General features: G+C 38.7%; 1 protein-coding gene across 6 annotated transcripts in view; it reads right to left on the bottom strand.

Annotated features, from left to right (window-relative positions):
* pnpla7b (patatin-like phospholipase domain containing 7b) overlaps window positions 1-27,278 on the bottom strand; it is a 73,195-nt gene that overhangs the window by 2,175 nt on the left and 43,742 nt on the right. For all 6 annotated transcript variants that reach the window (XR_005233454.1, XR_005233453.1, XM_017439873.3 and 3 more), the window contains 20 exons: window positions 26,472-26,621; window positions 25,921-25,998; window positions 24,900-25,105; window positions 24,670-24,801; window positions 22,804-22,927; window positions 22,525-22,714; window positions 19,728-19,877; window positions 18,737-18,800; window positions 17,760-17,928; window positions 11,993-12,175; window positions 10,427-10,545; window positions 5,960-6,116; window positions 5,694-5,810; window positions 3,554-3,623; window positions 2,658-2,774; window positions 1,964-2,112; window positions 1,682-1,834; window positions 1,471-1,587; window positions 349-433; window positions 113-243 (listed from right to left, as the gene is read on the bottom strand). Coding sequence is in view for 4 of the 6 variants with exons in the window: in XM_017439873.3 (XP_017295362.1) it covers window positions 113-243; window positions 349-433; window positions 1,471-1,587; window positions 1,682-1,834; window positions 1,964-2,112; window positions 2,658-2,774; window positions 3,554-3,623; window positions 5,694-5,810; window positions 5,960-6,116; window positions 10,427-10,545; window positions 11,993-12,175; window positions 17,760-17,928; window positions 18,737-18,800; window positions 19,728-19,877; window positions 22,525-22,714; window positions 22,804-22,927; window positions 24,670-24,801; window positions 24,900-25,105; window positions 25,921-25,998; window positions 26,472-26,621 (2,661 nt within the window). In the remaining 2 variants the exon portion in view is untranslated. The remainder of the gene's footprint in view (window positions 1-112; window positions 244-348; window positions 434-1,470; window positions 1,588-1,681; window positions 1,835-1,963; window positions 2,113-2,657; window positions 2,775-3,553; window positions 3,624-5,693; window positions 5,811-5,959; window positions 6,117-10,426; window positions 10,546-11,992; window positions 12,176-17,759; window positions 17,929-18,736; window positions 18,801-19,727; window positions 19,878-22,524; window positions 22,715-22,803; window positions 22,928-24,669; window positions 24,802-24,899; window positions 25,106-25,920; window positions 25,999-26,471; window positions 26,622-27,278) is intronic.

Below are 27,278 nucleotides of genomic sequence, written 5' to 3'. Positions count from 1 at the left end.
ATAATCTCAATCACCTTTGTTTTTAGATATTTTTTTTTTCATTTGGTAAAACTGCACAATGAAAGCATGCATAAGCATGGTTGTAATCATTTGATAATGACGTGATACACACAGTTTCAGCAGTGTCTGCAGTCTCCTCTCCCTCTGTGTGCTCACTGCCAGGAGTGAAGGCCTCAAAGTCAGACAGAGCACTCTCTACGGCCTCTTCATCATAGTCGGTCTGGTACTCATCCGACTGTTCCTCTGTAGGCAGATCAAACAAGAGAACAAATGACAAAACATTTTAAAAGTCAGTAGGTTTAATCTTTATCTTATAAGAGGACTGCGTTAGAATAATCACTGACTGACCGTCTATCACAGCATTCTTAACAGGTTCGATTCTCGACACGATCTCTGCCAGGTCAGTGAAGGAGGCGTTTGGACACGTGACCACCTGAAAAACAATTATTCCTGTGAGTCTTTAATTATCACTGAATTTATGGTTCAACTGGTTAAAAACAGGTAAGTTAAAGGCCCGTCGCTCTGGTTCTGCAGGTTGCTAACAACATTCAAAGTGTCGCCTCCTGCATGCATTTATACAACATCTTCAAATACAAAGCCTGACTGGAAACATGAGCTAAATAACTAAAACATGGACTTTTGACTGGCAACAAGAACTTCTGCTCGCACTTCCAGCCGTGCAGGTTTAACTAAGACTTCTGACAAAGACAACATAATAAACTTCATACAAAGAAAAAAGATAGCTTGTAATATTCTTCCCCTTAGAATTCTTTCTTATTTGTGACCCATGCTGGCAAAATGAGTCACAATGAGAGATTTTTTGAATATAAACGTATTATTTTCAAATTCTCCATCTCAAAAGCTTCAAAATAATACAGTTTGTTGAAATTTGGCGATTTTTCACCTGGCTTGGCAACAAGCTAGTTTTGCTCATGAGAGTGCCGGTTTAAAAACTGGACATTTATTAGTCTGGAATCAGCTTCACAATGTGGCCAAACATTATACGAAGCGATGACAGTGACCCTAAATTCACTGCTGAAGCAACACCCCAGTGCTTTAAGAAGAGCCAGTTAAATGTCCAGGAATGATCCAGTAAAAGCCCAGAGCTCAATCAACTTGTTGGATACAAGCAGCATGCCTCCGACCTGAAGGAGCTGCAGCAGTTTTGCTCATGAAAAATGGACAAAAAGTCCTGTGGTTAGATGGACCAAGATCATGGAGACGGACCTATAGACTCTGGAGGGGCAAATATTGATACATGGACCATCTTTCAGTTTTTTATTCTTTAAAATTATTTCAAACAAGGTTTTTCCCCCATTCAACTTCATTAATCAGAAGTAATTTGTTCAGGTCCATTACTTACAATCAAATTGAAATTCCGTTTAGAAGGCATCAAAATAGAGAGCATACCAAGGGGGTGAATACTTTTGTGTCCCGATGTATAGATAAAACTGCAGCTGTGCCACTCACATGACCGGTTTTTGTCTTATGGAACTCTTCCTGGTGTCTGTCCCTCAGCATGCAGTCCACCACGCCGCTGCGGTGCCACACGTCAAACAGAGTCTTCCCGTGTTGGTATCCGACCTCCTGCAGAGGCAGCCCACCAGGGTCAGGAGGAGATTCAACAATAGCAAGTTTAAGACGGAGAAAAACAAGCTGTAGGGAGAGGAGAGACACTCACAGCAATCTCATCGAACTTTCCAAAGTCCAGTGTGCCGTAGCGGTCGATGGGCGGCCGGATGTACTCGCAGTAATTGCTGTCTTTGACCAGCTCCAGCTGCCGCACACAGCAGACGTAAGCGAGCCGCGTTTGGATCTCTGCCATGTTCAGGACCTGAAAGGGAAAAAATCACTGAGCTGTCTCTTTCTACTAGTTTATTCGGTGACATGTTTCCAACTTTACACTAAAACACACAAACTCCAGAAGTTACAGAGTCTACATTTCAGGTAAAGATCTGTGTACCTTGACCTTCTCAGCCAGTGGGTTGAACCGTTTCCACAGCAGCCACCATCCGCTCAGATAGTCCCCATAGTTGGTCAGACTGGTTTCATTCCTGCTTCCAACATCAATGGCGATGACAACCTTGGCTCCCATGGAGCGAGCCACATCGGCTGAACACCAGAACAAGACAAACAATCAACCCAAATAAAGATGGATGCCACAGCTAAGCAACCTTAGCAAGCAAAACTCAGCCAATTCTACGGATATTGATCTAAAATTATCCTCAACATATGCTCTGAGAACTAACATCTTGCAAAACTGCAAAATGCATCTTGGAAAATGTTATTTTCAAAATTTGACTGAAACAGTCATCAGTCATTTCTCGTCATAAGATTTTAGTCTACACCTCTGACATTAAAGGTGGCAAGTAAAGGAGACTTTTATTTTAGTTTTTTAACGCAATGATGAAATTGATCATGCACAGTGAAAACTGATTACCTATTCAACTAGTTTGTATTTCCTGTTTAGTGGCTGATAAACAAGCAGGGTTTTACTGGACAGTTTAAGGTATTTCAGAAAACAGTAGGGCTTAAAATATGTGTGTGGAGCAATTTTAAAAATGTTAGCTTTTATTTTTTTTAGCAAAACCTTTTTGTATAAGTTTCACTAACACATAATAGAAGATTTAAAGCCCTCTGATCATCATGTTTCTCACCAGGAAGGTTGTTAATGTACCCTCCGTCCATGAGTAAGTGTCCATCTTTGGGATCGCAGAGAGGCGGCAGGTAACCAGACAGCGACATACTGGCACGAACATAACGCCACAATGATCCTAAAGAGAAGAAACCAAAGACATAACTAAAGGCAGAGAAAAAGGAAAAAACAAGACAAATATCCCTGACTATAAATATGGAATCACTACTCTAGAAAGATTTTTAGCCTCCTGTTTTATTTTGCAGGAAATGACAAAACGGATTTAATTATGGCGCAAAAACAGGACCTACAAGAAAGTAATCATTGGATTTACATCTACAACTGATTAACATTAGAAGTCAATTCGCCACAGCTAATCAACATTAGCCAGTACAATAATTGTTATTATAGCTGTTTTACAGATACGGAGCTAAAACATGATGTGGTAGTATTTGAGTCATTAACAACTCCTACTCTGAGTGGGGCGTTTCACACTGTCACATGAGACGGCACAAAATGTTGTCGAGCTTTAACCAAAACAGGTACAACTCAGTCATTTCTAAACATAAAATGATCTTAGTCTAAAACTGGTACAAATAGCGGTAGACAATACACACTCCTTCAAGAATGCTAAGAATGCTAAGCTTGTTTTCCTCTTGAAAATCTAATTTTAGAGTATTTAATTGGTCCAAAATATATACAGTGCATGTGGAAAGTACTCACAACACTTCACTTTTTCCACATTTATGTGTGTTATGTTACAGCCTTGTTCCAAACTGTATTCAATTCATTCTTTTTCCTCAGAATAATACACACAATACCAGATGCACTGTATATATATATTTAAATCTTAAATCAATGAGTCAGACATTTTCAAAGCAAAAAGAGGAGAAAAACCGATGTTCGAGTGTCACACACCATCAGTGTGAACTCTCATGGAGGAAGCGGTGATATCTGTTGTGATGTTGAAATACGGTAACCACAAGTCCTGGCAGAAGAGAGAGGACAAAACATTAGCATGAATAAAGTCAGACTCACAAACCTGTTGTTCAGACATGTAACGTATTTAATTACTTAAAGTGCAGTTATGTACTGGTCTGCTTAGAATGATTATAGCACTTGGTAGGTAATTTTATCCCTGTAGTGGTAGTACCTGTTGGTGTTTTGCAGACGCTACTTGGGCTTGGTGAGAGGTGTTTAGGATTACTCTTTTTCACTGTTTTCACAATACACATAATATTATGTTTATTTAAGGCTATCTTGATGCATTTTTGGACTGATGACACAGCATGCAGTACGCACAAGACAGTAACAATGCATGGTTTCTACATGCAGTAATAGACGTAGCAGTAGCAAGATGGCCGTCAGTGGCTGTTTGAATGTATTCATCTTTCAGTGGTTCAGACATTTTTGAGTGGGGTTCTGTGGAGAGGGTATGAACAATTAAAATCTTACCTGTTGCAGATAGTATACTGAACAACAGCAGTTTGGAGAAATGGAGTTTAATTCTGACCTGACAAACCTGATCTGATGAGCTAACGGCTAGTCTGAACACAGATGAGACCAAAGCGGATCACTGCCATCTTAACACTCCAGGCCAAAATTTCAAAGCAGTTTAACAGAATGCTAATTTTCTAATTTACAAACTTTTACACTGCTTTAAGTTTTGCGCTACACAATTATTTACATAGGATTTTGTTGGTATTTACAACAAACATCAGGAGCGGCTAACTGTAGCACCTGTAGTGCAGCCTGGGGCACTTCCTGCAGAAATTTCATAACAATTTGACAAAAAAAAAAAAAAGGCTAGTGAAAACGAAAAACGAAGAACTTTGTAAAGATTTAAAGGATAACATTTGCAGAAACATCTTTGGAATTTTGCAAATCTGTTTTAAGATGGCAGAAATCCCCTTTGAAGCAGGTCCTTCATTACCACATTGATTATTTTTAGAACAGGTGGATCCACTTGTATGTCTTAAAACAATTATAATCTTCTGATTTATTTATTTTTTGTGGGTTATGCAAAAATCAATATGAAAACCCTTAAGCTGTTGTCATATTCATATTACAGTAATTTTTTTTGTCAAATATTCTAAGAAAAATCAAATACAAATTTCGATTTTTCTTAGAATATCTGACACCCTCAGTCCCCCTGGTTAATATAGCACAATTATTTCAAAGCAGAGTCTTAATGAGCACTAATCTCAGCTGCCACCCTATGATTTATGATGGTTCCTGTTTGGACTTGTCTTTGATTTAAAGTTGACTCCTTCCAAATCCTGCAGCTGAAAAACCTGATGAAATAGAAGTTTTGGGTACAGAGACATGTGCTGCTGCTAATCCTGCTAGCCAGAGATCTTCATGTTCTTATATTTTCAATGGTCTGATAGATCAATGTATTCTGACAGGGAAGCTAAGCTCACCCACAACCATAGTTACCATTTTATAATCTTTTCAAAATAAAACTATAACTGCAGAAACAGATGCTGAGTTTTCAGTTAGAGTGGGTGGTGGGGGTTGTGGTGGAAAAAACAACCCGACTGAAAAAGCACTGTTAGGAAACAACTTGGCCTGCTGTATGGTCCTACCAGATATTTGAGTAACAAAAATCAAAACAAACAACAAAAAATACTACGGCCACGACAGCTGCAATAATTCTTCAAACTCACCCAGTTTAACTACACTTTGAATATTCAAAAATCAGTACCCACCCTGAGAACAAATGTTACCAAATTTCTGCAAGAAGTTCCTAAGTGCTACGGATTATTGCTGCTATTTGCGCTTGAAAATAATCATAAAATTTAATGTAAATACCTGAGTAATGTGAAACAAATGGCAAGGTAAAGCTTTAAACTACAACGTTTTGAATTTTGGAGACTGGAGTTGTTTTAAGATGGCAACAATTTACTTTAGTCTTGGAAAACTAGGCTTTAGCTTGAAGGTCCTGTGAGAAATAAACTATTTTTCTCCAATTTGAGATTGTTCAAAAATATATCTACAACAGGTAAAAAATAACTGTTCATAAACCTTCCTCAAAATATATCTCTAAGAAGCTTACCTCAATCTGTTTGTCCCTAAAGATAGAGCTAATACTGTAGTTAAAGGAGGCTCCAGAAAACATGGAGGTAACAGGGTAGGTCAGGTCCAAGATCCTCTTGAAGTGAGAAGTCATACCCTGAAGAAGAGAGGAAGGAAAAACACGTGAATAACAAAAGGAGACAGAATTAAAAGGAAACAAATTTTTAATAATAACAAAAAAGTTTAGCAAAACATGACAACAAAGAATTAAAGAATGAAAGTTTATAGAGTTATAAGTGAACTCACCATGGCCCACTCCCGAGCTCGGACTCTCATCCGACTGCTGCTCTTGTCCTCAGCGTACAGAGCACCCATGAAGGAGCCGATGGAGGTGCCACACACCATGTCGATAGGAATCCCAGCCTCGTTCAGCGCCCGCACGATGCCGACCTGAGAGCAGCCTCTGAAAACACATTCACTGGCTTCTAACACCTGCTTTTATTACACTCAAAGTTCAATCTTCATTTTGACCTCATTAAATTATGGGTAAAAAAATTTATATATTTTTTCATTTTCTGTCATTTTTACCATATTTTGTCATCATGTATCAAAACAATACATTTTATGACTTAATTTTATTTTTACATAAGTTTACATATCGTTACCAATCACTTGTCATTCCTTAGGTGATCAAATGTAGCAACAAACACTCAAAAAATAATAGGTCTAGTCATGGTAAAAGAAAGTACACCCCCTGTCAGTCTTATAGCTTTCCAAATCAAGGCGTAAAAAAAAAATCAATTAGTCCTTCTCAGGCCATAAAATGATGGAAATACAACTTTAGACAAACAACAACAAACAAAATTTTACTCATGATAAACTAAAACAAAACCAAAATAAACCAAGTATATAAAAAATAACAAATCCCAGTAGTGGTTTTATGTAAGGCTTTATCGGTCCCACATGGTTGTGGAGGAATTTTGGTCCATTTCAGTTCATTGAGATTAGACAATAGACAATAGTTTCTGCACAGCTCTATAGCATTTTAATCAGGTCGAGGTCTTTGGGCTTTAAAGCGCTTTGGAGTCCTTGGACTAGATAAAGCAGTATACAAGTGCAAGCCATTTACCATTTTACCATTTTAACTGGACCATTACAACAACTTGATTCTTTCTGTTGTAATTTACTTCTGTGTTTAGGATCATTGTTCTGTTGCATCATGATCCAGTTTGGTTCAAGCTTCAGCTGTCAGACAGATGGCCTCATATTTGGTCCACAGAGGAGTTCATGGTCGACTCAATGAGTGCAAGGAGCCCAAATCATCAGCCCTCCACCACCGTGCTGACAGCTGAGGTGTTTGTGATGATATGCTTTGTTTGTTTTTTTTTATTAAAAATGGAGCTGTGCATTATGGGTAAACATCTCTACTTTGATCTCATCTGTTCAAAGGTCATTGTTCCAGACGTCTTCTGCTTCATTCAGATGAAGCTTTACAAACTTAAGTCATGCTGCCATGTTGTTTTTAGAAAAGAGACTTTCTCCTGCAACCATTACAAACAAACAGTACTTCAGTCTTTTTCTAATTGTCCTGTCATGACCTTTAACCTCCTACCAAAGGTGTGTAGAGTTTGAGAGGGAGCTCGTAACTCTGAGTTTTATACGATCTGATTGAATTTGCTGGGATGTCCACTTCTAGGAAGATTAACAGATGTCTTAAATGTTTTCCAACTATGAATATTTTTTCTCTTCATAAGAATGATTGTCTTAAAGTAGTTTAAAAATGACCTTTAACCTTTCTCAGGTTGATGGGCAGCAACAGTTGTTTCTTTAAGGTCATTGCTGACGTTGTTCCACTTTAGCATTGTGTTAACACACACCTGTATGCTCCAGAGCAACAAACTGACAAAATTTCTACTTTTTTATTGTTGATAATCAATACATTAAATCAGCAGCACCCAGGTGATACTGAACCACGTAATACGTGACAGTGGACTCCGTTTTAACCCAATCCATCAGCATTTTGAATACTTTTTTTTATCAGTATTGATACAGTGTATCATGTTGTTCATCTGAAGTTGTATTCACACAAGTTTAAGACCTGGAGAATATCACATTGTTTTAAATAAAGTTCTACATACATAAAACCTGAAAATAGGGTGTACTCTTTTTCCATGTATGGGTGACTCTTAACGAGTGTGATTGGTAGCTGTGACTGGGCAACAAGCAGCTCTGCTGGCACAATACAACAATTTTTGATATGCTTGTTGCAACGCTTTCAATAAGAAATGTAATGCCACGAAAGGTTTCTGGTGTGGCAAACAGAACCACAGTCCCTTACGTGGACAGCACGAATCACACATAACCAACTTTTACACAGGGCACATGTAAAAGGATCGTGTGACCCTCAAGTGTTTCGGGTCATTCTGAGAGGAGTACAACTCCTACCTTGCCAGAGCTCCAGGATAAGCCAGAGCAGTGAGGAAAAGAAACAGATCAATAAGAAAAGAAGCAGTCATTATCTGTTATCCACACAATCAATTAACAGATGTTCTACTGCTGAAAAAAGTGCCAGTGTCAGCACTTTTAAACAACGAGCAAAAACACACACTGAAGTACATATCTGAAGAATAAAAACATCTTCTTAGTTAAAGGCCTAGCATTACGTGAAGGAATGCATATCACCCACTATAGAGAGCAACACCGCAGATGACGTCTGCAGGGTTCAAGTGTGACTGGATCATTCTGTCATAAGGCGTGGAGACAGAGGCAAACCCAGAGCACAGACTCATGTTTTTAAAATAAAACTAATTTATTAAAGTAAAATATAACCAAAACAAAAGGCTGACGTGGCAGCAGAAACTAACAATAACAAAATCCAAAACGAAGGCAAGGCAAGGCAAGGCACTGAACAAAGAGACATGACAAAACGGAATGATCCAGTGGTGTGTGAGAGAAAATGACCAGGTTATATGCACAGGGGATAATTATGGGAAGTGGGCACAGGTGAGTGATTACAATGACTTACAGGTGGAGATAGGCGTGGCAGATAATCAGGGGCAAAAGAGTGACTGGGAAGGAGTGAATAGTGACAGCAAACATGAACAGGAAAAACTAAACTGAAACAAGACAATAATCAAAACAACAAACTGAAAATACCAAAACTATGACAGTTATAGAGGTATATCCAATAATTATTTCCTAAAAGTTTCATTAAAATCCATCAACTGATTTATGAAATATTTTGCTAACAGAAAAACAGCATTCATTCCAACAGTTAAAGACAAACTTTTAAGAAAACAAATTGTGCTAGATGTATAGTGTCTATGAAATGCATTTACCTCCTTAAATGTTTTGTGCTTTTATTGCTGGCCTAAATCAATGGGACACGTGTAAATCTACTAAAAGAGCACAGAGTGAAAGAAGGAGAATAGTGAGAGAGATGACCAAGACACCTGTGACGCTCTGAAGGAGTTCCAAGCTTCAGCAGGTGAGATGGGAGAGACTGTACATACAAAACCTCTTCCCCAGTTTCTTCACCAGTCTGAGGTTTACAGGAGAGTGGCAAAGATAAAGCCACTGTTAAAGAAAACTCAGATTAAATCTCGACTAAAGTTTGCAAAACTGCATGAGGAAGATTCCATGGTCAAGTACTTCTTGAGAGCCAGCCCTAGACGAAATTTAATATAGCAGATTTACACGTCTCATAGTCCTTCCATTTCTCAATGGATTCAACACAACCCCTGAAGATGTTTAGGACCTTGGAAATCCTTAGTATCCATCTCCTGATTTGTACATTTCAATAATATTTTCTCCGAGTAGCAAGGCCACAACTATTTACAGCCAATCAGAGCGATTCCTCAGCTTTCGTGTGAACAGAAGTTCCAGGAAGTTAAAAACAGGACTTTCTTATGCTGCCTGTTTAAGAACTGTATTAATTTTGACCAATTCTGATTATCATTTTTTGACAATAAATTGGTAACCAGTAGACCGATTTAAAAAAATCTAATTGTGTTGGATTTGTCTTTAAAAGATCGATCTAAGTATGTTGTGTTTGATGAGGTTAGCACTGGGGATATGTGTTGAGGATCAGTATCAACTACTACCACCACAAAGTCTTGCCTAATATCTGTAAAACTGAGTATTAGCCATTCTTGTGTCATGCTTTCATACTTTGAGTGCAACAGATTGTCTATTAGCAAAATATGTCATGCACTATTGAACAGATTTCAATTAAATTTTCAAAAAGTAATCATTGGCTGTACATTTACAACCGATAAGCTTTTGGTCAACACAGAACGGGCTTTGTCTTAGTCACATTTACAGCCATAGTGATACATTTTGATGTGGTGGTAGCTGAGAGTCATTCACAACACATGCTCCAAGCACTAACTGAGCTTGCAATATTCTGTGAGACCGTGAAAATTTTCATTTATTTTTTAATTTAACCAGAAATGATCTAACTTTATCAATTCTGGCATGAAAGGAAGCAAGTGATGTGCATTCCTTTAAGCAATTTTAGATTTTTTGTTGATTATTGCTTTACATATGAAGTAAGTCCAAATTTGACGTGATAAGTTAAGTAAATAGAGTTGATGTTTATTTTGCAAGGTGTAAAAATAAAATGAGAAAAATTCACAGCCCTGCAAATTCAGCTAAATATTAAATTTAATAAAAAAATAGATGAATATATTTTCTGAAAACAGCCACAAATCAAACAGGAAATGTAATTACTTGCTAATTTGCTCCTCATGTTAGTGTTTAAAGGGACAGTACCTGGCACCTCCCCCACCCAGCACCAGGGCGATGCTGTTTCCTGTCAGGATACGGGCCAGGCGGGAGAAGTCAGAGTAACGATCTGGACATTTTTCAAACACACGCTGATACAACTCTCTCTGCAAATGAAAACGTACACACACAGAGAACAGAAATTTTAAAAAGAGAGTTTGCTAACAGGATCAGTGCGTCCTATAACAGACTGGGTGTTTGGTACCAGTACAGGTGCCTATGCAATGGAGCAAGTGGGGCAGCTACTCCACCATTTTCTAAAGTGAGCGTACAAACTGTTGTTTTTGTTCCTTCATTTTTGAATTAAAAACATGTTATCACTCCCAACAATAAGACAAAAGCATGTAGTGTTTATTGATTTTAATGTTTATGTCTGTTACAAATTCAAAAATTAATATTTAAAATAATTACTGTTCTACACCAGGACTGGACAGCACTGGTCTAAGCTAAAACTGAAGTAATAAATGGCCTAAAAGTAAAACATTTGTAAAATGTCTACATCTGGTTTCATATTTTAAAAACTTGTGAGATTTCACCACAGTTTGTTTAAAAAAGTATTTTAATAAATTAAAGACATAACACTCTTTAAAAGAATTCATATCACCTGCAGCCTTCATGTCAGAGTTCGAGACAAAGATGATCTTATATTATGAAATGATGGAGTTAAAGCTGATTTGGTAAAACCTATCTCATGCAATACTGCGTGATCTCGAATGATCTGTTACTGCTTGGAAGTATGTGTTATGATTGACTCTCAGTTATTACCATAACAAATTTTAGCTCAGTACTTGTAAAACTGGCTAAGACATAGCCATTTTTGTGTTTGTTACAATCACTTTTGCTGTGGTGGCCATCTCGAAATAGATTGTCTCCAAAAGTTAATCAGCTGTAGATGTACATCCAATGATTACTGTCTGAAAGCCTCCCTAAAATCCATGCAATGGTTTGTGAAATCTTTTGTGAAAAAGACAAACAGGGTTGACTTTAATAGTAAATGTCAAAGTTTTAAGCAAAGATGTCGTGCAATGTGTAGTGCTCAAAGTATGTGCTTGGAATGATGGTCAGCTATTACCACAAATTTTAGTTTAATATCTGTACAACAGACTAAGTTAAAGCCATTTTTGTGTTAGCCAAGATTACTTTGCTGTGGTGGCTATCTTATATCAACTCCAAAAGTTAATCAGTTGTAGATGTACATCCAATTATTACTTTCTGAAAGTTTTATTAAAACCCTTTCAGTGAACCAGAAGATATTTTGCTAACAATACTGACAAACAAACATAAGCACACACAAACATGGGGGTAAAACATTATTGCTCTGCCTTCGCCTATGGTGGCATTTTGACAAAGTTAGTTTTAAAAAAGATCCTAAATAAATAACCATAACGTTATTTGAACCCTTATCTCCCACATGTAAGCTCATTGCAACATCCATGATACAACTAGGCATGCGCTGTCAACGGGACAATTGTCCTAATGTCTGTCATGTAGATACCCATGGCTCTTAGATTTCAGCACCCCTATTGTATCACATAAGCAGGCGCCCATGAGTACCAGCTTGGGTAAACTCCTCCTGGAGAAGACTCTGCGGGGGCAGGACAGGTGATGGTGTCTGCAGATCCAGCTCCGCATGTTGAGCCACTCTGCCGTCCCGCTGGGTGGGGGGCCGTCCTCCCTGTGCAGCAACACCAGCTGCTTCTGAGCCCGCACAGCACTGCTCTCCAACATTCGCTCCAACTGTAGGAAAAAAGGGGAGGAAACAGAGTTGATCAGAATCAAAATCTTTATTGCCAATGCACAAAAAGTACAACAAAATTATATGCAGTCCCAATCAGTGCAAAGACAGCAATCCAACTATCTTCCAAGACATTTTTCCTATGTACAAACATTAAAAAAGAGTAACTAGTAAATAGACCACTGTATGTCCGTCAAGATGCTGTGGGCTTTTCTGTGCCAGCAGGACCTGTACAGTTTGTCTAAGGGGGGAGAGCACAGGGAGTTATTTTTCAGGACCCTGAGGAAGTGGAGTTGCTGCTGTGCCTTCCTAGTCAACACAGCGATGTTGGTTTTCCAGCTAAGTCAAGTCAAGTCAAATTTATTTATATAGCACTTTTCAGCAACAAGGCGGTTCAAAGTGCTTTACAGCATGGAAATACAAAAATACAGAGTCACCGTGAAAACACACACAATAATATAAAAAGATAAACTAAACTTATCTAAAACATGAGCTAAAATATTCTAAATAAAATAAATGTGCAAAAGTAACATAAACCGATGAAAAACTAAGCTAGGAAACTAGGATGTAAAAAGCTAAACTAAACTTATTTAAAACAAATCATACTAAAGATAAACTGAGGAAAACCAAACTAAGATATAATAAACTGATAATAAGCTAACATAAACTAAACTAGGATTTAAAAACCTCAGTTGAACAGATCAGAAATTAAGCTAAGATAGACTAAACTAAACTAAAGGTACCAGAAGGCTAACTAAGAGTTAAAACATTTTAATAAAAGGTCAACTAAAGGTGTCAGAAGGCTTAAAAAAAACAAACAAACAAAACAAAGGTAAGATCATCTTTGAGGTGCAGGCCCAAAAACTTGAAGTCCGAGACCCTTGTTGATGTCCATGGGCTGAGGATCAGATTGGTTCCTCCTGATGTTCACTATTATGAGGACCAGGGTGTTACTGCTGCACCATGATGACAGCTTTTGCATATCGCCCTTGTATGCTTACTTAACTCCTTTGATGAGCCAAACCACTGTCGTGTTGTCCACAAACTTCGAAATGAAGTTGCTTTGGTTAGTGGGAATGCAGTGATGTGTGTGTTGTACAGTAGGGGGCTCAGCAAACATCCCAGTGGGGAACCATTGTTGGGGGAGAGCACTAGGATGACGTAAGGCCCTTTTTTGAGACTCTATGGGCAATCACTAAGAAAGTCCTTGATCCAGAGTCAGAGAGATGGAGTCAGGGAAATTGAGATTTTCTAATTTTGCTACCGGTCTTTTAGGGATGATTGTGATAAATGTCAATGAAGAGAAGCCTGGCATAACTGCCCTTCTGTTTCAGATGTGTCAGGGTTATGTGGAGGGCTGGTGGTGCTCAAATGTGGGTGGATGTCCCTGAGTGATACGACTTCTAACCAGTTTCTGAAAACACTTCATTATAACCGGAGTGAGACCCACTGGCCGGAAGTAATATAGGCTGCTAATGGTGGCCTGTTTTGGGACAGGGGTGTTAGTTGAGGACTTCAGGGATGGTGGGACAGTGGCCTGTGCTAAGAACAGGTGGAGTGTTTTAGTAAAGACCCCTGTGAGCTGGGTCTGCACAGTCCTTCAGCACTCTACTGGTGACGCTATCAGGTCCTGCTGGTTTTCTGAGGTTTATTTTCTTAGCATGCGCTTCACATCATGCTCCTTCACCATGAAGATGTGGCTGTTGTAACAGAGACATCAAAGGCAAGAATATTAAAACCATGATGGCTGATTGTATATATCAATGTCTACAACTTCAAATCAGAAAATCTAACTTTAAAACATCTGAGATGAAACTGTTAGCATCTTATGAACCATATCCATCCATCCATCCATTCATTTTCTTTAACTACTTTTTCCTTTCCACATTCGCAAGGGAGCTGGTGCTTATCTCCAGCAGTCACTGTGTGAGAAGCGGGGGACATCCTAGATAGGTCGCAAGTCCATCACAGGGACACACAGAGACAAATGCAACAAACAACCATTTACACTCTCTCTCTCACACCTTTTTAGCAATTTAGAGTTACCATTTAGCCTAACATGCATGTTTTTGGTGTGGGAGGAAACCGGAGTACCAGGAGAAAACCCACGTGTGCACAGAGAGAACACGTAAACTCTATCAAGAAAGACTGGGAGGCAAACCTGCAACCCTCTTGCTGTGAGGCAACAGCGCTGTCCGATGTACCACTGAACCATTAGCACAGATTGACTATTAAGATCCCAAAACATTTTTTGACTTATGCGAAAGGCTAAAGGTGGGCAATAATATTTTTGACTGTGTGTGTCTGTGTTCATGTTTGCCTGTCTGTTTGTTAGGAAAATTTTATGAACCAGTTGTCAGAAGGTGGGGATATGGCGGCGAACCCAGAACGCAGACGCATGATGTAACGGAATGAAAACTAATTTATTAACTTAAAACAGCAAACAAAAGGCTGGCGTGGCAGCAAAACAAACATTAACTAAAATCCAAAAAACAGAAGCGAAGGCATGACAAGGAAGAACGATAACGAGCAGGCAAAGTGGAATGATCCAGTGAGGGGTGAATGAGAATGACCGGTTCTTAAAGACGGAGGATAATGATGAAAATGGACACAGGTGAGTGAGAAATAATTACAAGCAGGTGGAGATGGGCGTGGCAGACATAACAGGAAAAGTACTGGGGAGGTGGAGAGTGACAGGGCATGAACACAGAAAAGAACAGAAAACCAGAAACAAAACAGAAGCTTACACAAATACCGAAAACCATGACACCAGTGGACAGTTTTTAATGAAACTTTCAGAAAGTAATTATTAGATCTACATCTACAATTAATTAACTTTTGGAGTCAACCCAGTTTAAGATGGTGGCCACAAATAATCACCCTTACCCAGCACAAAAAAAGGAAAATGCATTTTCTCAAAGGCCTTTAATTGTTTAGGGATTTTCCCTCTTAATCTTCAAATACTGATACAGACACAAAGGCATACTTAGTATATTTGAACCTGTGAGTGCAGAGAGACTTACCTCACCCACAGTGGGCTCCTGCTCACCAAGTCCCACAATGATGATACAGTCAGCCTGGCGGATACAGCGCTGGGTCCAAGGAGTGAGGCTGGAATCAGACTGGTAGAGGACAATGCGATGGATGTCTTCCTGCTGGCCGAGCCAGCTAGACAAACGGTACTCATGGACACTTTAAAAGATGAATTGAAACATATCAGTAAGCACAACAAGATAAGCAGAAAGCACGATTGAACCGCTTTTCAACTAGAGACAAAAAAATTTAAATTTACTGTCAAAATACAGTGTGAATACTGAATGCTGAATGACTTTGCTAATAATGAACGATTTAAAGTTAGAATGGTAAAAAAAATTTTTTTTTAGCAAAACATAAGTTAAAATTAGCAAAACAATAGTTAAAAGGTAAAAGCAGCAAAACAAAAGAGAAAAGCTAAAATTAGAAAAGTAACTCAAAGCTGAAAATGAAGCAAGTATACTGAAACAGATTTCAATGACCAAAGCTTTTCAAGGCTTTCAAGAGTTCTCCATTCATTTCAATTTGAAAAAAAAAATAGAAAAATGAAATTAATTCAAAAGGTGTGTTTATTATGTATTTCAAAATTATTTCAAATGGTTTATTTATTGATTATTTATTTCAAAAGTTCCAAAAAAGTCAGTGATAATGTCACAAAGAAGCTGCACATTTTGATATATGAATGGTTAAAACTGCTGTAAGTGCTGAAGTCCATACAGACCAAAAAAAGTACAGAAGAAACTATAAACAGGAAAACAATATGATAATGCTGACTCAGCATTCACACAATAAATCTGATCAAACAATCAACAAACTATGAAAATAAAATTTCCAAACCGTGTGTGAAAATGAAAGAAACTGAAGTAATTCCAGTCATAACACAAATTTATTTCACTTTCTGGTTCATGTGTTTCTTTTCTTTTAACGGATGCATCATCAGAAGAAGAAGTCATTTAATCAAACCTACCTGTCTAGAGCAGCTGAGCCCAATCTCTGTTTAATGATGTCACTGGTCAACAGTAGAGTTGGGCCTTATGGATAACAACCAAAACAAACACAAACACATCAACATAAAGCATTTTTAAATCAGCCTCCCTGACAGTGTTGGAGTGACCCTTTTTATCTCGGTGCTGATAACAGATGGCTTTAAAATCAGGATTGTGTTGGCAAATTACATTTTATTTTGAGGTCAAACCCATTTGTGTTCATAATCTTACAGATTTCACCCAGGAGAAAAATTCATCACCCGCTGCTAAAAGGCAATGGCAGATGATACTGTGTGTGTGTGTCTGTTTGTTAGCAAATTATCTCATGAACCACTAGAAGGATTTAATAAAACTTTCATAAAGTAATTACTAAAGGTTCATTTACAACAGATTAAATGTGAGAGCCAACCCAATTCAAGATAACTGTCACAGCCAACTGATTAAAAAAAGGCTATAATTCAGAATATTTTACAGATATTAAGATAAAATTTCTTGTGGTAGCAGCTAAAAGTCACTCACAATACATACTATGAGCACCAACCAATCTTGCAATGTTGCATCAGATTGCGCATAACCAAATTTTTAAGGTTTGACCAAAATAAATCCAAAAAAGAAAAAAAAAACAGAAAAAAACAACTGGACTTCTATTCTGTAGCTGAAGACGTTTCACTTCTCAACCGAGGAGCCTTAATTTAAAAATCAGNTGCCGCAGTAGGTGCCCTTCTTCGCCGACGGCGACTGCGAGGCGTGGCGGAGTCCGCAGCAGGTTGTCGAGGTCCATCCGGGAGGCTAAGCGGGTGCTCTCTCCGCAGCTCCCAAAGGATCTGTTGTCTCTCCTCTGCGGAGAGAGCGACACCGGGACTGACGTCTGCGGGGTTCAGGTATGACTGGATCATTCTGTCAGAAGGTGGGGATATGGCGGCGAACCCAGAACGCAGATGCATGATGTAACGGAATGAAAACTAATTTATTAACTTAAAACAGCAAACAAAAGGCTGGCGAGGCAGCAAAACAAACATTAACTAAAATCCAAAAACCAGAAGCGAAGGCATGACAAGGAAGAACGATAACGAGCAGGCAAAGCGGAATGATCCAGTGAGGGGTGAATGAGAATGACCGGTTCTTAAAGACGGAGGATAATGATGAAAATGGACACAGGTGAGTGAGAAATAATTACAAGCAGGTGGAGATGGGCGTGGCAGACATAACAGGAAAAGTACTGGGGAGGTGGAGAGTGACAGGGCATGAACACAGAAAAGAACAGAAAACCAGAAACAAAACAGAAGCTTACACAAATACCGAAAACCATGACACCAGTGGACAGTTTTTAATGAAACTTTCAGAAAGTAATTATTAGATCTACATCTACAATTAATTAACTTTTGGAGTCAACCCAGTTTAAGATGGTGGCCACAAATAATCACCCTTACCCAGCACAAAAAAAGGAAAATGCATTTTCTCAAAGGCCTTTAATTGTTTAGGGATTTTCCCTCTTAATCTTCAAATACTGATACAGACACAAAGGCATACTTAGTATATTTGAACCTGTGAGTGCAGAGAGACTTACCTCACCCACAGTGGGCTCCTGCTCACCAAGTCCCACAATGATGATACAGTCAGCCTGGCGGATACAGCGCTGGGTCCAAGGAGTGAGGCTGGAATCAGACTGGTAGAGGACAATGCGATGGATGTCTTCCTGCTGGCCGAGCCAGCTAGACAAACGGTACTCATGGACACTTTAAAAGATGAATTGAAACATATCAGTAAGCACAACAAGATAAGCAGAAAGCACGATTGAACCGCTTTTCAACTAGAGACAAAAAAATTTAAATTTACTGTCAAAATACAGTGTGAATACTGAATGCTGAATGACTTTGCTAATAATGAACGATTTAAAGTTAGAATGGTAAAAAAAATTTTTTTTTAGCAAAACATAAGTTAAAATTAGCAAAACAATAGTTAAAAGGTAAAAGCAGCAAAACAAAAGAGAAAAGCTAAAATTAGAAAAGTAACTCAAAGCTGAAAATGAAGCAAGTATACTGAAACAGATTTCAATGACCAAAGCTTTTCAAGGCTTTCAAGAGTTCTCCATTCATTTCAATTTGAAAAAAAAAATAGAAAAATGAAATTAATTCAAAAGGTGTGTTTATTATGTATTTCAAAATTATTTCAAATGGTTTATTTATTGATTATTTATTTCAAAAGTTCCAAAAAAGTCAGTGATAATGTCACAAAGAAGCTGCACATTTTGATATATGAATGGTTAAAACTGCTGTAAGTGCTGAAGTCCATACAGACCAAAAAAAGTACAGAAGAAACTATAAACAGGAAAACAATATGATAATGCTGACTCAGCATTCACACAATAAATCTGATCAAACAATCAACAAACTATGAAAATAAAATTTCCAAACCGTGTGTGAAAATGAAAGAAACTGAAGTAATTCCAGTCATAACACAAATTTATTTCACTTTCTGGTTCATGTGTTTCTTTTCTTTTAACGGATGCATCATCAGAAGAAGAAGTCATTTAATCAAACCTACCTGTCTAGAGCAGCTGAGCCCAATCTCTGTTTAATGATGTCACTGGTCAACAGTAGAGTTGGGCCTTATGGATAACAACCAAAACAAACACAAACACATCAACATAAAGCATTTTTAAATCAGCCTCCCTGACAGTGTTGGAGTGACCCTTTTTATCTCGGTGCTGATAACAGATGGCTTTAAAATCAGGATTGTGTTGGCAAATTACATTTTATTTTGAGGTCAAACCCATTTGTGTTCATAATCTTACAGATTTCACCCAGGAGAAAAATTCATCACCCGCTGCTAAAAGGCAATGGCAGATGATACTGTGTGTGTGTGTCTGTTTGTTAGCAAATTATCTCATGAACCACTAGAAGGATTTAATAAAACTTTCATAAAGTAATTACTAAAGGTTCATTTACAACAGATTAAATGTGAGAGCCAACCCAATTCAAGATAACTGTCACAGCCAACTGATTAAAAAAAGGCTATAATTCAGAATATTTTACAGATATTAAGATAAAATTTCTTGTGGTAGCAGCTAAAAGTCACTCACAATACATACTATGAGCACCAACCAATCTTGCAATGTTGCATCAGATTGCGCATAACCAAATTTTTAAGGTTTGACCAAAATAAATCCAAAAAAGAAAAAAAAAACAGAAAAAAACAACTGGACTTCTATTCTGTAGCTGAAGACGTTTCACTTCTCAACCGAGGAGCCTTAATTTAAAAATCAGACAGTGTGGAGTTCAAGCAGTTGTTTTTGTTTTTTAACCATGTCCTGGACAACTGATAATGTACACCAGAATTTGACCAAAATGGCAACAATCTTGTCTATTCTCAACATGAAATGATCTTATTTTAAAACTAAGATACACATTTGTTCTAGTTTACTTTTAGTTTTAAAAATGATAAATTTACAGTGATTTGATGATTTTCTCAAATGAACAGGTACAAATCTTACATAAACAGGGAGCTGAAATGATGTGTGTGTGTGTGTGTGTACCGATGCCACTGAGTGCATGCTGCAGCTCCAGAGTGAAAGCTGTAAGAGGAACCTCGTCAGAGACAGGCAGGATGGCCACGGTGGACAGATTAGAAGCTGGATTCCCAGCATCCCACTTACTGGTGGGTGTGTGGAGGGCCAAACCACGACCTGCGGGACAGAATAGGACTTCTGTTACTGGATATTCAAGTCAGCAGCATAGCAGATATGTAATATAAGTTGAACTTTTTACAACTTGGTAGCAAAAATGCATGAGAACAAATTTTAAAACTGACCGACCAGTAATGGTTTTGATGACACAGAGTTCTGTTTTAGATTTTTTTATTTAATCTTCATAGTTCTGATGATTATGTTGCTTATGTCAAGGGCCGAGGTGGAGAAGGAGGCGAACCCAGAGTGCAGACTTATTTCAAAACTGGAAATTTATTCTAAAATAACAAAACAAGAAAGCAAAAAGCTGATGTGGCAGCAAAACTAACAAAAAACTAAAACAAAAATCTAAACAATGGCAAGGCGTGGTGAGGCGAGACAAGACAAGACAAGGAACCAGAAACATGGGCAAACCTAGGACAATGAACCAGCAGGGTAGCGGAGAAAGGGACCGGGTTTTAAACACTGAGGATAATGAGGTGAAGTGGGCACAGGTGGAGATGGGCGTGGCAGACAAACAGGGGCAGACTGAGGAGAAGTGAAAGATGGCTGAGGCACAGCTGCATGGCTTTTGTCCATGGAACTATGGACCAGATCTTCACTCTTGCAGTTGCTGAGGGGGTCATGGGAGTTTGTCAGTCTACATGTGTTTTGATGATCTGGATAAGGCTTATGACTATGTTCCCTGAGGCATTTTGTGGGGTGTGCTGCATAGTATGGGATATCTGGGTCACTTTTAAAGGCTATCCTGTTCCTGTAAACTAAAGAAAAAGCTGTGTTTCTGTTGGCTTCTTGAAGTCATGACCTTCCTTTTGTGCTGGGGTGGTTCACAGCTGAGGGTAACCAGGCTCAGTCTTAAAGTGGAATTATACTGCCACTTGACTTGTGGCTCATGCAAACCGTGAGATCAATAGAACAGAGTTGCTGTTTATACCGGTGCTTTATAAGTGTGACACTTACTGCAGTTCTCCTTTTCAGCAATAAGCGTTGCTACTGAAAAATACCAACATGTAGCAGGAGTGGAGTCATGCACAGAAAGTACGTTTTTATACAAAAAGTACCGTATTTTCTGGACTATAAAACACACTTAAAAGCCTTCAATTTTCTCAGGAAACAACAGTGCGCCTTATAATCCGGAACGCCTTATATTTGTAAGAAGTCGGGCATGCTGGATGCCGTAATCACTCAACTGTTAAACTCGAACACTGAAGATGAAGAATTTAAGGGATTTGTGGACGAGGAATGAAAATATATAAAAGTGAATGTATTGTGTTGTATTTTACGTGTTATAACTGAACAATTTTGAGTTATTGTGAATACGCTCATTAATGTTTGAACAATGTTTAGAGTTACTGTGAACCCGTTTAATAAAGTTTGATTGACTTATCTGACTGTTTTGTTTCGCTTAATGCGCCTTATAGTCCAGTGGGCTTTATATATGACAAAAGTTTGAAAATGGACCATTTGTTGACAGTGCGTCAATATACGGTAACTAAAAGGTTTCATCCTAGCCAAACATTTAAAAAATTTTATGAAAATTCTGCAATGATTGGAGGTTTTCAGCTTATGTTCAGTTGTACGGATGCTTGCAGAAACAAAGCTTCTGCAAGATTCTGTCCTGCTGCTCTTCCTGTTTACAATTCACTACTTGCATAGTGTGTCATAAGTTACAAACATCAGGATGTTTGTAAGACAAAAATGCCACAAACCCCTTCCACACAACAGGTGGTGTAATGCCAGCTAAGCTTTGTTGAAAGATGCTGTTTGTGAAGCCAAGAATGGCAAGTTTAAATCAGGCATTAGACATATAGTGAACAGCTCTGTCATCTGGGAGGGTCTCAGACTTCTCTTCATCAAATGGAGTGAGATGAGGTGATTCAAACATCTGATTGTGATGCCTCCTTGACGCCTCCATCTGGAGGTCTTTTTAGCCAGGACCTACAGGAATGAGACCCTTGTTGGGGGGATTATGTATCCTCTCTGGTCTGGGAACACCTTGGGATCCTGAGGACCTGGAGAGAGGAATGTTTGGGTTTCCCTCCTGGACCTGCTGCCTCTCCATCTCAATCTCGGACAGATGGACTGACGGATAGATGCTATATAGAAAAGTAAAATCTGCCCTAAATACATTACAGGAAACAAAAAAGATTGAAAACAAAGACAAGTGGACATCTACTCTGTAGCTATTCTTCAGCCACAGAATAGAAGTCCAGTTGTTTTCGTTTTTTTTAACTGATTTACCATGTCCTGGATGACTGAAAATCTACACCAGCATACATGACAGGACTTTTTCTTGTCATTAAAATACTAAAAATAACACTGTAGTTTATTGATCTGATATCAAACAAAGTTTTGATGGCACCTCTACTTTTATGAAGCATAAAAAATTGAGTTTAAGCAGGTTGTAACTCAGTCATGACTGAATATTTGGTTAATAGACTAAGTTACAAATTGCTTGACTGAGATCATGTTGTGCTGTGACCCACAGTGCAACCCTTGTGGTTTTATGGCATTAGCAGTTACTGCATCTTAAAAACAGTTAATGATTCAAAAGACAACCAAATCATCTTTATGACATTTTACAATGGAAGGAGATAGTCAGTCCAATTGTGACACAAAGAAAACAAAAAGAGTAAAAAATAATGACCTGCCAGAGGTCCATTGACCTGCTGCATGTTGCCCAGGATTTTCTGCCCCAGCACATGAATCAGCCTGGTGACAACCTGAGGATATCTCCTCTTGATGGAGTTCAGAGCTCCTTCAGGCAGCTTGGCCAGCTCGGAGTCTCGGACGGCATGGACTGTGGTGGCTCGGTTCATGTGCGTCAACGCCTCCACCTGATAAAACCACAAAATCTGAGCAAATCTTCTCCTCTGTTCAACATTTTCACAGGATTGTGCAAGATGCCACACTCATGACAGCTCACCACACCAATCAGATCCCCACGGCCATACTCCCCAGCCAGCTCCTTCTTCCCGTTATCCTTTGCAATTACGGAGCGCAGTCGGCCACTGAGGACGATAAAGGTGCTATCTGACTTGTCTCCTTGTCTGAAAACAGTCAGGTACATAAAGAGAAAATTATTATTTTTTAAACTTTGCACACCAGTATATTTTAGTATTTTGTTAGGTTTGCACAAGTTCAATATAAAGAATATCCTAAACTGAAAGTTTGAAGGGTTCCAATGCAGATATTGAATAAAATTCCAACAGAACTTTATAATAGTAAGTTCTTTCGGCTGCTCCCTTCTTGAGGGGTTGCCACAGAGAGCAAACTCACACAAACGATTTGGCAATTGTTTTACGCCAGGTGCCCTTCCTGCCGCAACCTGGGCTTGAACCTGCAGCCTCAGGATTACAAGACTGCATCACTGACCACTGAGCTACCACAGACCCTTCTGACATAACTTTGTAATAATCTAAGATAAAAGAATGCCTACATTTGATGTATGAACTGTAATGGCAAATGGACTGTACCTATATAGCACCTTTCTAGCCAACAAGGCCACTCGAAGCGGTTAATAACACAATCTACGCCCTCATTTAACCATCCACACACAATTATACAGCGCTCTACTACATCTCTACAAAGCTAATCTGAATAAATTATTCTGCAGAGTCTAATCAGTGCTTTAGATCACATTCATACATCAATTATCTTGTTGGAGGATTACTACTCTAACCACTGAGCCACAATCACCCCTGTAAAGAAGTGTAAAGAGGACTAAGATCAAAAATATTAAAGCTGCTGTCAGTGGCTCATCATAGTTACCATGGTAACCACACACTTGTGTCTGCCACTCCCTGACTGCAAAGTAATGAGAGGCAGACAAAAACAGACTGAAAAGTAAGCCTCAAACAAACAGTCACTGTGTGACAATTGAAAGTTAGATCCTAAAAATTCCTTAACTGTGAGCGGCAGAAGACTGATGGTCACACTTGTAAGTTTTTATGTTTCTACAGAGTTTTATGGAGGAGATAAGACAAGTAAAAAGACTGTTCTCTTCCAGTTTTGAAGAGAAAACTTTGGGCTAAAATAAATCTGATTGCTGATTGAATTTGCTGAAATCTATTGAGCTAAAACTGAGTTGGCAAAGTAAAACATGCAGAACATAGGCTAAAATGAGCTGAACACAAGCTAAAACCTGCAGCAAGCAGTAGCTAGAGGCTAAAAGCAGTAAAACAGGCAAAAATGAGCAAAATAGCAGTTAAAAGTATTAAAACAGAAGTTAAACCTAAAATTAGCTAAACTAAAAGGAGAATACTGCTAGCTCAAAGCTAAAAGAATCAGAACAGTGGCTAAAAGCCAAATGTAGCAACATTTAGCTAAAATTCAAAAGTAGCAGAATACTAGTTAAAAACTAAAAATAGCAAAACAGTAGTTAAAAGCAAAAAGAAGTCGAATGGAAGAAGACAAAAGTAAAGCAAGTATGCTAAGGCAGATTTCAAAGAGAACAATGCTTTTAAAGGAACTGTACAGGTCTCAATGTACCTCATTGGGGAATTTTATCTTAAATAAAGTTCAAAAGTGTCAAAAGCCAAAGGTTTTTCCTGTTTGAGCTGAACATTTTTAATGGCTAAAATAGCACAAAGTGTGCAGAAATAGTCTGGTTGCAAAAAATTCAAAACTATTAACAGGAAAACAACAGAGTGAATGCTGACTCAGCACTCACACAATAAGGGTGCTTCAATGCTTATGGATTGGCACCCTTCACTGGTTCCATGGTGGAAGTTAAACATCAGGCCAGTTTCATTGCAATACACAGAAAGGTTTAGAACCTCAGAGTCCAGACCTGTAAACAGCACGACCAGCCTCTACAGCCACCCAGTCCAGGGCGAAGTCGATCTGCCTCACAAATGATGACATCCTCTTCACCACAGTGTGAGCTACATTCAGGACCACCCGTGGCTCTTCACGCATTATCCTGCAGTGATCCAAACAGAAGTATTTACATCACAACAGAGTGCATATGAGGCAGCTCAAAGAAAACACCTGACATATTCCGTGTGAGCCTGATCTTACTCATAGAAATGGGCCTTGGATACGGAAAGGAAGGTGCAGTCTTTTTGAGCACGCACTGTGAAGATGAGGGGCTCCCCTGTGAGGACAGCCAGGTGACCCACCATCTCCCCTGGGTGGGTGACAAAAAGCAGGCTCTCCTCCTCTCGGTCTATCATACGCTGGTACACATGGAGCAGCCCTGAGATGACGAACGCCACGCTCACATCCTGTGGTGAGGTGGAGAAGTATGGATGAAGATTAGATTAGTGGTTCTGTATTTTTGTTTACAGCTGCTTTTATTAGTTCAGTATAAAGTGCAACACTACAACTTTGTGGGAATTTGCTGCAGAAACTTGAGTACGAATGCAATTTACAGTAAAACCCCATCAACAATTGATTTTCAAAACAAATGTATAGATAAATGTTATCAACTGAACTACATAGGATAAATTCACCTATTTAATGACAGATATGGTCACAGGAAAAAGTCAACCCTCTTTCAGTTATAGGGTGTTATGTATCAGGACATAATATAAATGATGGGGTTTTTTTTTACATGTTATAAAATTATTTAAATCTAAGCTCAGATTCCACCATGCTGTTATTTATTAAACAAAATTAAGCCAGAATGGAAAAGCTGTGTGTGAAAGACTAAATTTACTCTTGCTGCTTCTACAGGATTTTAGGAGTTCGGTATCCGTCAGATGCTGCTGATGAAATGGATTGATTACTGATCGTCATTACTGTGACCACCTCTATATAAGCAGGAGTTTTGTTTTGTTTGCTGCTCTCGAGCAAACAGGTGTGTGTTAACAAAATGTCAAAAATGAAAGACATCAGCAATGGCCTTAAAAAAAATCAACTGTTGCTGTTCATCAATCTGAGAAAGGTTAATGGTCATTTCCAAACATGGTTATTTCTCCTAAGAATTATTGAAACTTCAAACCAAAACTTAAAAAAATAAAATAAATAAATTGGTATGTCATGATTTTATGAATAAGTATCTGCACTGTGCTCATATAATATCAATATATTAATATACCTGGTCTCCTTGGTGGCCAACAACAAAACCAGATTTGACCTGACGAAGTGTCACCCTTCCTTCCAACAGACTGGGGTCCTGGAAAAAAAACACAGAGAGATGTAAGGTTGTCCTCACAGGAGTATTCCTTTATAACCATTTAACAAAACCATGATTACCAAAATAAAGTACTTTTTTAGCTCAAAATTATTTAGTTGTTTTTGTTTGACCTATAAATTTCTTCTGAAAAACAAATGCCCAGTCCAAAATAACAAAATCCTTTCTTTGATATCTGTTTCAAAGCACAGATGTGGCTTCAAAATACACACATTATTTGAGAACACAACATCAGAGTTAGTGGAGGAGACCAAAGTTTAAATTACATGAAGCTCTATATACTGTATAAAAAGTTTTTAGTTTTGTTTTGTTTTTGTTTTTTTTCCCCCCATACGGTTAGTTCCAGCTCTCTTCAAGCATATATATATATATATATATATATATATATATATGTACATATATGTGTGTGTGACTTTTGATGCAGCAACTGTAGAATAATTAGCTCTGTAAGCTACCTGCAGTTGGATGACCTGCAACAGATCCTTTTTAGCAGCTTGGAAAATGGCATTGACTTTATTATGGTGGATGCTTCCTCCTCCAGCATCACTGTAATGGTAAACAGCAGATGGAGTGTACTGCATGGTCACGCTCTTCTTTAGGATAGACTGAGGAGGCAAAGAGAGACAGAAAAACAAAAGTAAAGTTCATACGTTCATTGTACACCTATCGAGTGAACACATATAGTCAGCTCTAATTAATGACTTACTCACAAACTTAGTACTGCTTAAACAAATAACTTGATGTATTTGGCATCCTCCCTGATGAACTTGATGTTCTCATCCACTGAATTGATGTGTTCAGTAAAGGCTGCCACTTCCTGGATTGAATTTATCAAATTTTAGGAAAATTTCTTTAAAATCCTCTCCCTGGGCTGCCACCTTATCGTGGTGGAGGGGTTTGAGTGTCCCAATGATTCTAGGAGCTATGCTGTCAGGGGCTTCATGCCCAGAGTAGGGTCACACAAGGCAGACAGGTCCTAGGTGAGGGGCCTGACGAAGTGCAGCCCAAAGACCCCTTATGATGAGTAAGACTATTGGACACAGTGTTGTTAGTGGCCCCACTCTGGAGCCAGGCCTGGAGGTGGGGCACGTTGGCGAGCGCCTGGTGGCTGGGCTTTCACTCATGGAGCCCGGCCGGGCACAGCCCGAAGAGGATACATGGGTCCCCCTTCCCATGGGCTCACCACCTATGGGAGGGGCCAAAGGGGTCGGGTGCAATGTGGGATGGGTAGTGGCCGAAGGCGGGGACCTTGGCGGTCTGAT

Source organism: Kryptolebias marmoratus, linkage group LG1, assembly GCF_001649575.2.
Source record: "Kryptolebias marmoratus isolate JLee-2015 linkage group LG1, ASM164957v2, whole genome shotgun sequence".
Lineage (NCBI taxonomy): Eukaryota > Metazoa > Chordata > Actinopteri > Cyprinodontiformes > Rivulidae > Kryptolebias > Kryptolebias marmoratus.
Note: the sequence above shows the minus strand (reverse complement) of the source record. Positions and strands in the feature narration are given on the sequence as shown.